At 37.8% G+C, this 18848-nt stretch overlaps 1 protein-coding gene across 2 annotated transcripts in view; it reads left to right on the top strand.

Moving 5' to 3' along the window:
- The window catches only part of KIF4A (kinesin family member 4A), a 114917-nt gene that overhangs the window by 3614 nt on the left and 92455 nt on the right, over positions 1-18848 (top strand). For both annotated transcript variants that reach the window (XM_078064664.1, XM_078064665.1), the window contains exons 4-7: positions 151-341; positions 1718-1810; positions 4765-4931; positions 5174-5268. In XM_078064664.1, coding sequence (XP_077920790.1) covers positions 151-341; positions 1718-1810; positions 4765-4931; positions 5174-5268 — 546 coding nt within the window. The remainder of the gene's footprint in view (positions 1-150; positions 342-1717; positions 1811-4764; positions 4932-5173; positions 5269-18848) is intronic.

Here is an 18848-nt window from a genome sequence, read left to right as displayed (position 1 = left end):
AAGTTTTCTCTGTGTCTGCTATTCCTAAGAGACCCCTGTCTTAAGAGAGCAGTCTCAATTTTGTTGCAAGTAATTGCTGAAGGAAATGGTGTATATTGATTGGATGAAAATATTTGAGTACCACTATGCATGTGATTTCTATTTTGCCAGGATACAATGCAACCGTCCTGGCCTATGGGCAGACTGGCTCTGGAAAAACCTATTCAATGGGAGGTGCATACACCGCAGAGCAAGAGAATGAACCAACAGTTGGGGTCATTCCTAGGGTAATACAATTGCTCTTCAAAGAAATTGATAAAAAGAGTGACATCGAATTTACTCTGAAAGTGTCATACTTAGAGGTAAATGATTTATCTTTAATTATACTGAATTCAAATGTATCTTTGGATAGAAAAAATAAATCCAAATTGAGTTTTTTTCTGGCATGACTCAAATTAGTAAATTGCATTTTTAGTAAATTACATTTTAATAAATTGATAGAGAAAATTTACTGGCTCAGTTGGAGCTGGCTCCTGCCCAGTTCTTTTCTTGTCAGAATAGTCTGTTTAATCTGATTGTTGGAGGAGTTGGCATTGCCGCATAAAAAGATGATAGGAGTTCTTTAATTCCAATTTGGCCTCTGCTGCTGATTCCCTGTAGCGTCTGCAGAAAAATATTTGATTTTCCTTTACTGTTTTGAGGCCTGAGTGATAATGCTTCTACTTCAGGAAGAATGTTATAAAAAATGGGTGAAGTATTGAGCTGTGTGATAATAGAATGTGTTTATTCAACAGATGTTATTGAATACCTACTGTGTTACAGGGCCTGTTCTAGGTACTTGGAACATATCCGTGAACAAAACATAAAAATCCCTACCCTTGTGTGGTTTTCATTCTAGTGAATGTCACTATACAACTGGATTGACCAGTTATATCTAACCTCATGACCTCAAACACATGTTCAGGAAATTTATGGGTTTTGGGAAACTAGCTAGTTGGTTCCATAGCAGTGATATCTTTAATGAGCAATGATTAAACTTATATAATGTAAGCATGAAATTATATATTGTATGTGAATACTCCTTCCTGGAGTTGAATCTTAATACATTAATAGGTATTGGAGGTATAGAGTTGGAAGGCAGGGAGTTAAACATCATTAAGATTTAGCCTTCTTGAATCTCTTGATTAACCCAGTTATGGTCAGGTAATCAAATGTAAAAATTACTTAAGAACCTGGTAGGTTAAATTGCAGCAACAGCAATAATAGCAAACAAATATGGTTGCTTGCTATGTGCTAAACACTGTTCTAAATACTTAAAGTTCTGGTGGTTGAAATATTGGTTGCCACTTCTCCCATGTGCTTCCCATTTCCACCCTCCACTAAGGACCCGTTACTTAAACATTGTAGCAAAATCAGGGAAGATGATGCTGTTATGGTACCATCAAAGAACTGAATTTGGGCACTCAGGTAACTTTTCATTGTGTCTGCTATTCCCAAGAAACTGTCCTAAGAGAGCAGTCTCAATTTTGTTACAATGAATATGTGAATTCATTCTTGTAAGTATCAAATGGTTACCTGTGAGATTAAAGGCCTTTTCTTAATTATAAAAATAATATGTTGTAAACTATTTTTTAATACAGAAAGTCACAAAGAATTTTAAAAATCACCTATGATCCCACCACCCCAAGATTATCACTGTTAACATCTTGTTTTTACCACTTCATTTTTAACAATACAGATTTACAACGAAGAAATCTTGGATCTTCTATGCCCATCTCGTGAGAAAGCCTCTCAAATAAATATACGAGAGGATCCTAAAGAAGGCATAAAGGTGTGTTTGTCTCATTTGTTGTTACTGAAAAATGTTGGCCACTGCTAAAGTTCACATCCCTTTTATTTGCCACTGTGGTTTTAAATGGCTACTGACATCTCAGTCTTTCAGATTTTGTGTGATCCTAATTTCCCTTGTTAATCTAGAATTCCTAGATGGGAGCTCTTGTGGGGAAGGAAGTTTTATCATCTTCCTGTTCCCTGTGGAAGGAATGCTAATATCAACTAAATATTTATTAATTATTTACAGAGTTCTAAGCCTGGGCTATTCAGTACAATAGCCACTAGCCACAAATGGCTAAACTTAAGTGAACTAAGATATAATGAAATTTAAAATTCAGTCCCTTCATCACACTAGCCACATATCCCAATAGCTACATGTGGCTGTGGCTACTATAGGACAGCACAGATATAGACCATGGTCACAGAAAATTCTGTTGGACCAGCACTATAACAGACATTATGCTAGGCTTTGGAATGATATTTAAATAGGAAAAAATGAAATAATATAAAAAATTTAAAATTCATAAGTACCACAGGAAGAAGAGATCACTTATATGAGAGGCTTCTGTCGTATGGTTTAGATGCAGGATGAGGAGCTATAGCTAAACAGAAAATTTGAGGCAAGGTTGGGAGTTTTATATATGGGAGTGGACCAAATCCAGAAGCCGGTATTGAAAACAGGCAGAGCTTGGGTCTAGCTCCAGCTTGAGTATTCAGGGAGAGAATCCAGGGCTGGAAGTGGATGAGAGTAGGTTATATAAATGGGAAAACTTGGTAAAATAGTGTCTTACCCATCTTCTTCCCCTTCCTCTCTTCACTGCATGGAAAGATGAAGGTTTAGGGTACAGGTGCTTGAAGAGCAGGCGTGCTTCTGATTTTTTTTTCCTTCTGGGTTATTAAGTCATTAGCCAGGTATTAAAATAAAGGCTTGAAGGATCAGACCTATTTTGAAAGCCTGATGGGGTGCCTGGGTGGCTCAGTCGGTTAAGCATCTGCCTTCGGCTCAGGTCATGATCCCAGAGTCCTGGGATCGAGCCCCGAGTTGGGCTCTCTGCTCAGTGGGGAGTCTGCTTCTCCCTCTCATTCTCCCTCCCTGCTCTCCCTCTCTCTCTCAAATAAATAAGTAAAATCTTAAAAAAAAAAAAAAAGCCTGATAAACTTGGAATACAGGAAGACAATTTGGATAGTGGGGATAAGAAACCTGGGCAAAATGCATGCTATCACCAGAAAGAATGTTGGTACTGAGCCAGGTCTTGACCCAGTTCCAAGATCTTTTATATGCCCCATGCCAAGGCAGGAATTAAATCCCAAGCATTATTTGAGGTACAATTTTCAATACAAAAAAGGATGTGTTTTTGATTTAAATCGGGGTGGGTAAGGACAAGTTTGTGAACACTCTTCAGGTGGGATAGATGGAATATAAGTAGAGAGAAAAGAAGTAAGGGTATTCTTGTGTAAGGAGTAGCTTAAGCAGAAAATATACTCCTTGGGTTAGTAAGACTAGACCAGTCTGTCTGGATTCGAGGCTCTGGGTTGAGAAGTAATAGATGTGTTAGGACCAGGTTATGAAGCCAGGCTAAAGCTTCATGTGTTCCATCCCTGTGGACAGTATATAAGCGAGACTGCCATGGCCACTTTTACCAAGTTTTTATCTTATGCGTATCTCTCTCCAACTGTGTTAGCTGCTGGACGTTAGGAGAGTGTCTTAAAATCTCCTCGGATCCTCATTATCTAGCACAGAACTTAGTAATTTGGTGACATTTTCAGAAGCAGGATTTTAGGAAGACTAAACACAAGTGGCTTGAAAAGGAGACAGACTGGGATGAGGAAGGCCAGTTGGAGAAACTTTGCCTTCTTCTTCAGGCATGAAGTAAGATTGGCCTGGAAGAGGCAGGTAGATGTGGGAAGGAAAAGGAAGCAATGGATTCAAAAGGAAAATGGCTAGGAGTTGGTGACAGATGAGGTATGGCGAAATGGGAGGAGAGGAATTGAAGGTGAATCTGAGGTTTTGCGCATAGAGATACTAACAGAAGTGGAGAGAATCAGTGCTGGTGGAGGGAAGATGAGTTTGGTTTATAATTCACTGTTTACAAAGTATAAGTGGCAGGCAATTAGAAATGAAGGACTAGAAATTAGGGCCACAGATGTAGATCTGGGAGCTATGGAGTAATAAAACAATAGCATATTTGGGCTAGCAGGGTCTTCATAATCATCTAGTTCAATCTCCAGACGCTCCAAGAGATTTTAACGTGTACAAATTATCTTGGGTAGATACAGTACCAAGCGTAGGACCCTGTTTTCCTGCTGTTTCCCCTAGTGAAAATGAAGTCTAAAACCGGTCAGAGGTATAGGGAGGGGCACAGGGTCACATGGAGAAAGTAGCAAAGAGAAATACTGTAAGTATTTGTGTTGCCCTTGCTGTTCTTGGGGCCAAAGCTTACCTTCACTTAGGAGCTCCCCAGAGGGCACCTATCCGTTGCTCTATCCTAAAATCTAGAGATCTCTTCTAGCTCTAGTGTTGTCTGGTACCCTTGTTTTGGAAGTCCCTAGGGGAGATTAGGGACCTTGGTTTGCTGTGATCATAGAGTTAGTTAAAACAGTCCTTATCACCACAACTGTCCTATTTATTGAGGTTCTATTGGAACATCAAAGCATTATTATTTTTTAAAAATTTTTTTAATTTATTTATTTGACAGAGATATAGCGAGAGAGGGAACACAAGCAGGGGGAGTGGGAGAGGGAGAAGCAGGTTTCCCGCCGAGCAGGGAGCCTGATGCGGGGCTCAATCCCAGGACCCTGGGATCACGACCTGAGCAGAAGGCAGACGCTTAACGACTGAGCCACCCAGGTGCCCCCTGAAGCATTACTTTTTAACCTGCCAGTCCTTCTATCTCTGATGAAGTATGTAAAGCGGAATCCTAAGGGCATTTTTTTTTTCTTTCTCTGAATTAGATTGTGGGACTCACTGAGAAGACTGTTGTAGTCGCCCTGGACACTGTTTCCTGTTTGGAGCAGGGCAACAACTGTAGGACTGTGGCCTCCACAGCTATGAACTCCCAGTCATCCCGATCTCATGCCATCTTTACAATCTCCATAGAGCAAAGAAGGAAGAGTGACAAGTAAGTTGCAGTTCACAGTTTAAAGAGTCAAGATTGTTAACAGTAGTTCTACCAAAGTTGAATATTAAGTTGCTTCTTCAGTGCGTTTGACAAATCATCGGCCATCAGTACCCTGAGCACTGGTAACTAGTGGAGCCATTTTGACTGACTTGAAAGAAAACCAGAGCCAGCAGGTCGGCTTTGACACTCAGCCACCCTCAAGCTCACATGCCATTCTCATTTGTGTCTTCTTGTCATCACAGGAATAGCAGCTTTCGCTCCAAGCTGCATCTCGTAGACCTTGCTGGATCAGAAAGACAGAAGAAAACCAAGGCTGAAGGGGACCGTCTGAAAGAGGGTGAGAGAGCTTAAGGCCACAGTTGTAGATGAAAACTTCTAGTACTCTTATTGTGTCGTTGGTGTCTTGACAGAAATATTTGAGGTCATATTCTAACAGTAGCTACAATTCAAGTTCAAGGCTGATATCAGAAATAGTGAAAACCTGTTTCTTTCCCTTGCACTCATTTTCTAATTTAGGTATGAGATTTGGATCTGGCCCTTGGTTTGATTTCATCTGGTCCAGGCAAGTTTTATTTTTGTTTGGTTTGGCTTGGTTTTATCCCCAACTCCTTATGATTAAAATCGGTCTCCTGATTCTGTCATCTCAAGTATTCACTATCCTTCTCAGATATTGTCACTTATAAACCTCATCAGCATGGTTTCCATATCTTCATTTAAGCTGTTGGATATAAATGATGAAGCTCCTAAGGCTAGAAGAACCCCATGGTGATTGCTATTAGAGACCTTAGTCTAGCATGATAGTGGCCTGGTAATCTGCATGCTTTGGGAATGATCTTTCAAGTGATTATTAATCTAACAAAAGTTAACAACCAGCCCCTATTTCTCAATTTTGTGCTTAAGGATCTCGTAAAAGATTTTGCTAAATGCCTTGCTAAAGTTCAGATATACGAAGTCTGCCATATTTCTCTTAGCTACCAGTTTAATGACATTACAAAAAAGAAATAAGGATTAGCCTAAATTGATTTCTTCTTAGTGACTTCAAGCTGGCTTCTAGTGCTTATTCTTCCATTTCTAGGTTCTTGCAAGCCATCCCTGTGATCATCCATCCCATAATCTAGAAGACTTTTATCAAACTTACCAGTCTGTAATTTATGGAATTAACTTCTATTTCTTCTTCTTCTTCTTTTTTTTTTTTGAAAATTGAAATTACATCTGCCCAGTCTTCTGGAACATCTTTCTCTGTGATCTCTCAAAGATCGCTGACATAGCTTCAGCATTCTCATTTGAAAGTACTCTCCATTTCCTTGGCTATAATTCATCTGCTCCAAGATACTTGAACTCCTGTTAAAGGAGTCGAGTTCTCACTTACTACCTCTTTACTCATATTGGGCTGCACTTCCCTCTTGGAAACTGAGAATGCAGGAGCAAAAATAGTAATTGAGGAATTTTACCTCTGACACATATCATTATTATACTGCTAGCACAGGGCAGAGACCTAGTTCTTGCTCATTCAGCTTTTTGTTCTGAATGTATTTGAAAGTGCCCTTTTTGTTCTGTGTTTGCACTGTGAGATTTAGCCTTCTTAATACTATTTTTAAAGGTTCTTGTGCCTCTTTTTTTAGGTTTACAGTTCTGAGTTTTTTTTAACAGCTTTATTGAGATATAATTCACGTACCATAAAATTCACCCGTTTAAACTGTACACCCATTTAAACTGTACACTTCTGTGGATATATTCACAGAGTTGTGCAACCAGTACCACAATCTAATTTTAGATCATGTTTATCACCTTCAAAAAGAAACTCACCCTCCATATCATTTAGCAGTCACTCCGCACTCCTAGCTCCTTCTCTAGCCCTAGGCAACCATGACCTGTATTTTATGTAAGTATAATCGTACAATATGTGGTCTTTTGTGACTGGTTTGTTTCACTCAGCATAAGGTTTTCAAGGATCATCCGTGTTGTAGTGTGTAGCAACACTTCGTTCCCTTTGAATGCTGAATCATATTCCATTGTGTGGTTATACGTTTTGAATGTTTGTCCATTCATCAGCTGTATGTTTGTATGAATGTTTGTCCATTCATCAGTTGTATCCAATTTCGCTATTTTGAATATTGCTCTGTGAGCATCTGTGTATAAGTTTTTGTGTAGACAAATGTTGTAATTTCCCTTTAGGTATACACCTAATTGTGCAATTGCTGGCTGGGTCATATGGTAACTTTTAAGTGTCTTTTTTTTTTTTTTTTAATTAAGATGTAACTAATATACCATAAAATTTACCCTTTTAAACTGTACAATTTGGTAATTTTTGAGTATATTCACAAAGTTGTGTATCACCACAGTAAATTTTAGAATGTTTTCGTCACCCAAAAAGAAAACCTGCACACATTAGAAGTCATTCCCTATTTTTCCTCAACCTCCTTCTGCCACACCCCCGGCCCCACCTATCTGTGACTAATGCTTTTTCTGTCTCTACAGATTTGCCTGTTGTGGACATTTCATACACATCTAGTCATATGATATATGGTCTTTTGTGACTGGCTTCTTTCACTTTAACAGTGTTTTCAAGGCTCATCCATGTTGTGTAGCATGTATCAGTACTTCATTCCTTTTTATCGCCGAATAATATTCTACTACATGAATATATTAATATATTATTATTACACGTTCATTATCAATACTTATTAATATATATTTGTCCATTGGTGGACATTTGGGTTGCTTCCACTTTGGGTTATTAGGAATAATGCTGCTATGAGCATTGCTGTACAAATTTTTAAGTAGACATCTGTTTTCATTTCTCTCGGGTATATACCTAGGAGTGGAATTGCTGGATCATATGGTAACTCTGTGTTTAACTTTTTGAAGAACTGCCAGATTGTTTTTCACAGCAACTGCACCACTTTAACATTATCAGGATTGTTATCCTTAGAATTCTAATTCTAAAATTAGGGTTCTAATTTTCCCATATTCTTACTTTTATTATGTCTTTAATGGGAGCCATCCTAGTGGGTGTAAAGTGATACCTCATTGTGGTTTTGGTTTGCATTTCCCCAGTGGCTAATGATGTTGAGCATTGTTTCGTGTGCTTATCAGCAATTTGTGTATCTTTTTAGAAAAATGTTCATTCAGATTCTTTGCCCGTTTTTTAATTGAGTTATTTATCTTTTTTATGGTTGAGTTATGTATGTTCTTTATACATTCTGGATACTAACCCCTTATCAGGTATATGCTTTGCAAATGTTTTCTCCCATTCTTTGGGTTGTGTTTTCACTTATTTTTTTTTATTTTTTTAAGAGATTTTATTTATTTATTCATGAGAGACAGAGAGAGAGAGAGGCAGAGGGAGAAGCAGGCTCCCCACTGAGCAGGAAGCCCGATGTGGGACTCGATCCCAGGACCCTGGGATCATGACCTGAGCCGAAGGCAGACGCTTAACCATCTGAGCCACCCAGGCGCCCTGTGTTTTCACTTATTGATGGTATCCTTTGAAGCACGCAATTTAAAAAATTTTGATGAAGTCCATTCATCTAGTTTTTTTCTCTTGTTGCTTATGTGTTTGGTGTCATACCTATGGAAAATGCCGAATCCAAGGTCACAAAGATTTATGCTTCTGTTTTCTTCTAAGAGCTTTATGGTTTTAGATGCTGTATTTAAGTCTTTGATCCATTTTGAGTTAATTTTAGTATATGGTGTGAAGTGGCAGTCCAAAGTTCAGTCTTTGGCATATAGATAGTTATCCCCACATCGTTTGTTGAAAGACTATTCTTTCCCGCTGAATTGTCTTAGCATCTTTGTCAAGAAGCAATTGAACTCTCAATTCTATTCCATTGATCTGTATGTCTATCCTTATGCTGGTACCACACTGTCTTGATTGCCATAGCTTTGTAGTAAGTTTTGAAATCAGGAAGTGTGAGTGCTCCAACATGGTTCTTTTTCAAGATTGTTTTGGCTATTCTGGGTCCCTTGCATTTCCGTATGAATGTTAGGATCAGCTTGTCATTTTCTGCAAGGAAGCCAGCTGGGATTTTCATAGGGGTTGTGTTGAATCTGTGTATCAGTTGAAGAAGTATTGCCATCATAACATTCAGTCTTCCAATTCACGAAAATCAAATGTCTTTTTTTTTAAGATTTTATTTATTTATTTGACAGAGAGATAGAGAGCACAAGTAGGCAGAGTGGCAGGCAGAGGCAGAGGGAGAAGCAGACTCCCGGCTGAGCAGGGAGCCCAACGCGGGGCTCAATCCCACGACCCTGGGATCATGACCTGAGCCGAAGGCAGCCGCTTAACCTACTGAACCACTCAGGTGCCCCTCAAATGTCTTTCTGTTTATTTAGGTCCTCTTAAATATCTTTGAATAATTTTTTTAATTTTCAGTGTATACGTTTTACACTTCTTTTGTTACATTTATTCCTAAATACTTTATTCTTTTCAATGCTGTTGTAAATGGAATTGTTTTCTGAATTTCATTTTCAAATTGTTTATTGAGCTTTGTATAATGATCTTGTGTCTGCAACCTAGCTGAACTTGCTTGTCAGTTCTAATAGGTTTTTAATGGATTCTTTAGGATTTCTGTATACAAGTTCATGTCATCTGTAACAGAGATAGTTTTCCTTCTTCCTTATTGGTCTGGATGCCTTTATTTCCTTTTCTTGCCTAATTGTCCTGGCTAGAACCTCCAGGACAATGCTGAATGGAAATAGTGAGAATGGATATTGTTGTCTTGTTCCTGAGTTTAGGGGAAAAGCATTCAGTCTTTTACTATTAAGTATGATGTTAGCTATGCGGTTTTCATAGATGCCCCTTACCAGGATGAGGAATTTCTGTCTATACCTAGTTTGTTGAGTGTGTTTATCTTGAGTTTGTCAAATGATTTTTCACCATCTGTTGACATGATCACATTATTGTTTTTTATTGTTCATTATTCTGTTGATTCGGTTTATTTTTTTTTAAAGATTGATTGATTTGAGAGAGAGAGAGGGTGAGCATGAGAGGGGGGAGGGTCAGAGGGAGAAGCAGACTCCCCGCTGAGCAGGGAGCCGTATGTGGGACTCGATCCTGGGACTCCAGGATCATGACCTGAGCCGAAGGCAGTCGCTTAACCAACTGAGCCACCCAGGTGCCCCTGTTGATTCGGTTTATTGCATTCATTGATTTTTGGATGTTAAACCAATCTCGTATTCCTAGAATAAACCTAACTTGTTGTCTTTGTATGTTTAGTGACTTTCTCGGACTAATTCTATAATTCCCAGTAGTGTGCAGTCACAGAAGTGTGTGCTTAGTTACTTTAGTGGTTAGCTAATCATTTGTCTCAGACTTCCTTAAATGCCTTGAACTGTAACTCTTCTGCATTTGCCTAGGGCTCTGTGTTATGTGTTGGGGCTTGTCTCTAACACTCAGGCTCTTTACAACTCTATCTTAGTCTTCACTTCTTGAACAGGGCCTCAGCGTCAGCCAGGGGGTGCAAGATAAGGGCTTTTTAGGTCTTTCCTGACATTTTTAGGTCTTTCCTGAGCATGCACATAGCTTTCTAGATTTCCAGAAATACATCAGAGCTTTTTAAAGCCTCCTGTGGACACTTCATTCCCCACATCCTTCCTTTTAAGTTTCCAAGCAGGCTCTTGTTTAACTGTGGCTATTAAGTTTGGTGTGTATCATCACCAGATATTTTTCTATACATAAGTGTGCATGTACATGTAGTAATATATTTGTTATATGCCTTTAAAATTTTGGTATTGCTAAATTAATTTACTCCCTTTGAATTATACAAGTAATACATGAATAAATTCCTAATATAAAACACAAGCAATGCAGATGAAGATAAATCATGCCCCCCCCACATCCCCACCCCCCGCCTTGATTTCCCTCCCAATCCTAATCTAGGTGTAACCACTTTCACCTGCCTGTTTTTTTTTTTTAACCTGGTGTTTCCCTATTGTTTTTAAAGACAAATGCTATCATCAGCATACTATTTTTCAACCAACTTTTGTCTCCTAATAATATATCTTTGAGGGGCGCCTGGGTGGCTCACTCGGTTAAGTGTCTGCCTTTGGCTCAGGTCATGGTCCCAGGGTCCTGGGGTCAAGCCCTGCCTCGGGCTCTCTGCTCAGCATGGAACCTGCTTCTCCCTCTCCCTCTGCCTGCCATTCTGCCTACTTGTACTCTATCAAATAAATAAAAATCTTTAAAAAAATGTTTTAAAAATAATATCTTTGAAATTTTTTTGTACCACTGTATAAATCTGCCTCATTTTTATGAGTGCTATATAGGATTCCACAGTGTACAAAGTCTACCTTGTTTATTTATTCCTGTTTTGAATGACATTTAGGTTGTCCGGTTTCTAGCTATTGTAAAATGATGCCTTAGTCAATAGCCTTGTATGTGATATATACTTGAGAGTATTCTCTAGATTACATACCGGGTAGAGGAATTGCTAGGGTGAAGGGCACACACATTTGAGATTTTAAATACTGCTAAATATTGTTCTCTAAAATGTCTGTCCCAGTATGCGTGCCACCTCACTATATGAGAATGTTTCCCTGTACTGTTGACAATATTAGATATTATTGACCTTTTTTATTTCTATCTTGAACATTGCATGTTATTTAAAAAAAATTGTCTTTCCCCCAATTACTTGTGAAACTGAGCATTTTTTCATGTTATTGGCCATTTCTCTTTCCATTTCTGTGAATTGCCTGTTCATATCCTTTGCTTATTTTTTTCTTTCAGATTGTATTTTTGTTGATTTTAGAAGTTGTTTATATATTCTAGCTATTAATACCTTGTTATGTATATTACATATATTTTTTCTCAATCTCATTTTTTAATTTTGTAATCTTTTCATTTATGTTTTATGTGTGTGTGTTTTCCTATTTTTTTTCTTGAGGTAAAATGTATATGCAATAAAACGCACATATTTTAAATGTTCAGTTTGTTGAGTTCTGATAGTTGTATATGTACTTATCACCCAGTTTGGGTGTAACTATCACCCAAAACATGATATGGAACATTTCCATCTATCCCACAAAGTTCCCTTGTACCCCTTTCCAGTCAATCCACCCTACCCGCATTCCACCTTAAGCAACCACTTTCTTTCTGACTTCTGTCACCATAGGTTAATTTTGCATGTTCTTAGACTTCATATTAATGGAATCATAAATTTTTATGTGTCTGGCGTCTTTTGTTTAGCATAATGTGGTTAGGGTTTTTTGGGTTTTTTTTTGAGATTTGTCCATGTTCTTGCTTTGATTAATAATGTGTTCCTCTGTGTTGCTGAGTAGTATTCCATTATATGATTATACCACTACTTGTTTTTCCATTTTCCTGTAGATAGAAATTTGGGTTATTTCCAGTTTTTAGCTATTATGAATAGGCTGCCTTGAACATTCATGTACAGGTCTTTTTGTTAATATGTTTCCATTTCTCTTGGGTAAATACATCAGAGTAGAGGAGGTAGATGTATGCTTAACTTTTTAAGAAAGTGCCTAATAATTCTCTAACATAGTTTGTACCATTTCATATCCCAGCAATGTATGAGAGTTCCAGCTTATCATATCTTCAAAGATGTCAGGGCACATGGGTGGCTCAGTCAGTTAAGCGTCAGCCTTTGGCTCAGGTCACGATCTCCAAGTACCAGGATCAAGTCCCACGTCAGGCTCCCTGCTCAGTGGAGAGTCTGCTTCTCCCTCTCCTTCTACCCCTCCACTTGTTTCTCTCTCTCTCTCTCAAATGAATAAATAAAATCTTTTTTAAAAAAAGATGTCTTAGAAACATTAGAGTGGGTGTCAAATGGCATCTCATCATGGTTTTAATTTACATTTCAAAGATGATAGTGTTGAGCCTCTTTTCATGTACTTACTATCTATTCATGTATCTTCTTTTTTGAAGTGTCCATTCAAGTCTTTTGCCCATTTTAACAAATTGAAGTATTTGTCTTTTTATTGATGATTTGTGGGAGTTCTTTATATATTCTGGATTGAAGTGTCATATAATGTATGTTACAAATATTTTTTTACAGTCTGTGGCTTGTCTTTTTCATGATGGCTTTTGATGAGCAGAAATTTTAATTTTTATGAAGTCCAGTTTACCATTTCTTTTCATTAATGCTTAGAGCACTTGGAGTCTTGTCCATGAAATCTTTGCCTACCCAAAGTCATGAAGATAATCTCTTATGTTTTCTGCTTGAAGCTTTACAGTGTTAGCTTTTACATAGTTCTGTAATCTATCTTGAATTAGTTTTTGGTTATAAAGTGAGATAGGGGTTGAAGATCATTTCCCCAACTTCACATGGATATGCAGTTGTTCTAGCACCATTTATTAAAAAGAAGGCCCTTTAGCCACTGACTTGACTTAGTATTGTGGTGTATTGAGTTGATGATATGTGTGGGTCTATTTCTGGACTCTATTCTGCCCTATTAGTGTATCTGTTTATTCTCAAACCCTTTAGTAGATGTAGTTTATAGTATATTTTCATCTCTGGAAGGGCAAATTTCTCCTCACTTTTCTTTTATCAGAACCATTTTGATTACTTTCTCTTCCAGATGAGTTTTAGAATCAGGTTGTCAAGTTCTATGAAAAATTACAAAATACAAATTATATAAATTCTGAATTCAAAGTATAGATTAACTTGAGAATTGTGCCTGCCCATCCAGGAGCATGATCTCTCCGTATTTACTCAAGTCTTTCATGTCTTTCAGTAAGCTTTTGCAGGTTTCTTGGTATAATTCTTACACCACCTGTCTTGGTAGGCATATTCTGGCATATTATAGTTTGTGTTGCTATTTTGAATACCTCTTTTTCATTTTATTTTTTTAAAAAATTGATTTTCTTTTTTTAAGAGAGATTGAGCTTGAGTGCGAGTGAGGGTGGGGGGGCAGAGAGAGAGGGAGAGAGAGAATTTCAAGCAGGCTCCACGCCCAGTGTAGAGCCTGATGTGGGGCTCAATCTCACGACCCTGAAATCATGACCTGAACCTAAATCAAGGGTCAGATGCTTAACTGACTGAGCCACCCAGGTACCCCTCTATTTTATTTTCTAATCCTGTCTAGGGAAAGTATTATTTTTCAAATTTTGATCTTGTATCTTGGCACATTGCTGAATTGCTTTCTTAGTTTCTTTTTTTTTAAGATTTATTTATTTATTTTAGAGAGAGAGCACGCAAGTGGGGGGAGGGGCAGAGGGAGAGAGAGAGAGAGAATCTCAAGCAGACTTCCCACCAATTGCACAGCCAGGTGTAGGTCTCAGTCTCACAACCCTGAGTTCATGACCTGAGCCAAAACCAAGAGTCAGACGCTCTGACTGAGCCACCCAGGCACCACGCTTTCTTAGTTTCTCATCATTTGGATTTTCTAGGTGGATATTCATATTATTTGCAAGTAGACACTTTGGCCTCTTCCTAACATTTATACCTTATTTCTTTTTTCAGTACAAGATTGAATAGTACCAGTGAGAGTAGCCATTCTCATTTTTTTCTGTTTTTACTCGAGCCATAATGTTGCTAGTGTTTCACCTTTAATTATCACTACAGTTCTGGCAGATATCCTTTATCAAGTTAAGGAAGTAACTTTTTATTCCTAGTCTGCTAAGAAGTACATGTTTTCAGTTTTTTTATTTTTTAAATGATTTTATTTATTTATTTATTTGAGAGAGAGAGCATGAGCACAAGCAGGGGGAGGCAGAGGGAGAAGCAGACTCCCCACTGAGCAAGGGAGCCTGATGCGGGGCTCGACCCCAGGGCCCCGGGATCATGACTTGAGCTGAAGGCAGACGCTTAACCGACTGAGCCACCTACGCGCCCCAGAAGTACATATTTTTTTTAAGATTTTATTTCTTTATTTGACACAGAGAAAGAGAGAGAGTGCACACAAGCAGGGGGGAGTGGCAGGCAGAGGGAGATGCAGACTCCCCGCAGAGCAGGGGGAGCCCAATGCAGGACTCGATCCCAGGACCCCGGGACCATCACCTGAGCTGAAGGCAGTTGCTTCACCGACTGAGCCACCCAGGTGCCCCAGAAGTACATATTTTTAAAATAAGAAATGAGTGTTGAGTTTTATCATTGATTGGGAATTAATGATCATGTAGTTTTTCTTCTTTTAACCTATTGTTAGAATGAATTGTAAAAATAACTTTTCTATCACTGAATCATCCCCTATTGACCATTATAAATTATTCTTTCTGTGCATTGCTGAGTTTCATGTACTAGTTTTCAATTTAGGACATTTACATATATGTTCGTATGAGATAGTGGCCTATAACTTGTTTTCTATGTGTGCTCCCCTTGTCCAGTTTCGGTTTGAAGGTTTTGCCAACTGTATAAGATGAGTCGGGAAGGAAGCTTTTGATTTTTTTCTATGCTCTGATACAGTTTATATAACATGGGAATTCTCTTTGAAAGTTTCTTGGATATTAGGTTCTCTATATCTGGGACCAGTTTTGATAATTTATATTTTCTTAGAGAATTATTCACTTTGTCTAGATTGTCAAATTTATTGGCATAATTTTGCATATAGATTTACTGTATATTTTTAATCCCCATATCTGTAATTATGTCTCTACTTTTAGTTCATTGATTATTATGTATCTTCTCTATTTTTTCTACCACATTTGACAGATTTGTTTATTAACTCTCCTTTTTTTTTTGTATTTTGTTTTTTTACTCTCTATTAATGACTTCCTCCTAAGTTGTTTTGTTATATTCATTGTATTGCTTCCTGAGTTGAAAGCTTTGTTCTTCTCTCTTTTTTTTTTTAAAGCTTTTCAAGAGGTCAAGATGGTATAATGAATCCCCAAATACCTGTCATACAGTTTCAACAATGACAAATTTATGACCAGTCTTGTTTCATCTGTATCCTAACCACTTTCTCCCTCCGATATTATTTTGAAGCAAATCCCAGATATATATATATATATATATATATATTTTAATTTCAGTTTGTATTTGGAAAAAAAAAAAAGAACTTTTAAGAATATAATCACCTAAAAATTATTAATAATTCCTGAACATCATCAAATATCTAGTCAGTGTTCACATTTCCAATAGTCTCATTGATTTTATTTATTTGGATCAGGATCTATTTATTTGGATCAGGAGCAAAGTCCACACTTTGCTATTACTTGATAGGTTCTTTTCAGTCTCTTTTAATCTGTAGATACTTCCTCCATCTCTCCTTACCCCTCAACTTTCTATAATTTATTTATTGAAGAAATCAGGTTGTCTTACAGAATTTCTTGTAGTCTGAATTTTGCTAATTGCATATCCCCAGGTAGTTTTAACATGTTTCTTGTTCCTCTGTATTTCCTACAAATTGGTAACTGGATCTAGAGGCTAAGTTACATTCAGGATTGATTTTTTTCTTTTATTTGAATATGCCATTTGATTATTTCTCTTTTGGTAGCATAGCTCATTTGTTTTCAGTTGTTCTTATCTAAAAAGATACATTTAAAACTATACATTTTCCTCTCAGTACCACCGGATATAATCTTATAATTTTGAGAAATAGTCCTCTATTAATTTCTAAATTAGATATTTCCTTTTTCATTTTTCCTTTAACCTGAGAGTTATGTAGAAGGTGTTTTTATGTATCCTATTGTTGTTTATTTCTGATTTATTGCATTATGATCAATGAATATGTATGATTTCTTCTTTTTGAAATTTGTCCTGATTCTTGTTTGGTCTTTGTTAATAGTCCATGTACATTTGAAAAAAGTATGGGGCGCCTGGGTGGCTCAGTTGGTTAAGCGACTGCCTTTGGCTCAGGTCATGATCCCGGAGTCCCGGGATCGAGTCCCGCATCGGGCTCCCTGCTCGGCGGGGAGTCTGCTTCTCCCTCTAACCCTACCCCCTCTTGCGCTCTCTCTCTCACTCTCTCTCTCAAATAAATAAATAAAATCTTTAAAAAAAAAATGAAAAAAGTATGTTTTTTGTTGGGTATGTAGTTCTATATCTGCCTATGAGATAAACTCTTTAATTATATTATTCAGCTCTTTCATGTTCTTTCTTGTTATTTACTTAGTATGTTATTTTGTGACAATATGACCAAGGATTTGTCAATTTCTCCTTGTATTTCTTTATTTATGCATTATATATATGGATTTTTATGCATTATATACACATTTTTTGCAGCTATTACGTTTTTATTATTGAAGCATAGTTGACGTACAATGTTATATTAGGTTCAGGTGTACAACATAGTGATTCAGTGACTTTTTTACAAAGTTTTACGTTACTCGGTGCTCACCCTGATAAGTGTAGTTACCATCTGTCACTCTACAATGTCATTACAGTTATATATCTTGAAGCTATGTTGCTAGCTGCATAAAGTATCATGGCATGTATCTTCTCAGAGGATTATATCTATTTTATCTGATTAATACTTTTTCACTTACCTTCTTTTTGTTAGCCCTCACCTGGTATGTCTTTTTGCATCCCTTATCGAAGTCATGTAGCTTGATTTCATTCATCCATTCATTCATTCATTCATTCGTACATGATCCGATGTTCTCTTTTAACAAAAGGTTTTCTTCTGCATATTTTCATGTTTGTGTTTGGACTTATTCCCGCCATGTCATTGGCTACCAGGCCAGGGACCTACTCCTACCAATTACCATGGACTCCTATCCCAAGGCTCCCTCCTGTTTGCTGAATCCACTACCTTCAAGTCTGCACTACCCCTAGTGTTGGTGCCACCTTTTCACAGTGGTTCTCTCCTGTATATTTTTTTCTTCTGTTACTCTTATACATCTGCTTTCAATCTCTCAAGAATTTTGCAGTTTCCAGTCCACCAGTGATAGATTCATGGGTGGTTGGTAGCTTGTCACTTGGCAGCATCTTCAAAGACTTTTAGGGGCTCTCAAAGGATTTTCATTCATTTGCATTAGAGTTTCACGTCCACATTCTGAGTTACCCATTTTAGCTTCAAAGCTTCAATTTCTTCATTTATAAAATAGGATTTGAATATATACCCCCACAGAGATGTGAGAATTAAGTGAACTCATATGTGTAAAATAAGCATTGTAATTCCTGTTATATAGTAGCCTTTTAATAATTATCGATTCCATCTTCTGTGTTTCCCTTGCTCTGGATGGTGGTTAATAAGGAGGATAGGGGCCTTACTGGTATTTATAGACAAGCCCATCTGAACTAAGAACCCTAGGAGCTGGCCAGGGTGCTTGTCAACATTTGAGGTAGATTTTGAGGGTGGAAGAGGCTTACGGGGTGTGACTTGTCCCAGCAGAATTAAGTTTTCTTTAGTTAACAAAATATCATTCCAAAAGCCAAGCTCCTCACTGTTGGAGGGAATCATTTTCTAACTACCGAGAGCTAAGATAGTTGCTAGCCCCTCTTGGATATTTTCAGAGGGTGGCTATGGCCCATCAGAATTTTGTTGCTTATTGCATTACTGGGGGTAGAGGAAGGCAGTGTACTCAAGTAGATGTGATTTGTGAGGCAAATAAGTTTATGACAAAATCATGACCTTAGATCAAGTGGGAGATGCTGAAGGAAATTAGCAAGAAAACAAGACCTAGGTCTATAGGGAGCAGACTGCAGAAAGATAGTAAGTTTGGTTTTGGACATGTCAGATTTGAAATGCATTTTAGAAAAGTCTGGGAGGAAATGGGAAATTCAGAACTAGAGCTTAGAAGCAGCATCTGGGGGATGCCTGGCTAGCTCAGTAAGAAGAGCATGTGACTCTTGATCTCGGGGTTATGAGTTCAAGCCCCACATTGGGTATAGAGATTACATAAATAAATAAAACTTTTTTACAAAAAGGTTTTATTATTTATTTAAGAGAGAGAGAGAGGGGCGCCTGGGTGGCTCAGTCGTTAAGCGTCTGCCTTCGGCTCAGGTCATGATCCCAAGGTCCTGGGATCGAGCTCCGCATAGGGCTCCCTGCTCCGCGGGAAGCCTGCTTCTCCCT

Source organism: Halichoerus grypus, chromosome X (assembly GCF_964656455.1).
Source record: "Halichoerus grypus chromosome X, mHalGry1.hap1.1, whole genome shotgun sequence".
Taxonomy (NCBI): domain Eukaryota; kingdom Metazoa; phylum Chordata; class Mammalia; order Carnivora; family Phocidae; genus Halichoerus; species Halichoerus grypus.
This window is presented reverse-complemented; position numbering and strand designations above follow the sequence as displayed.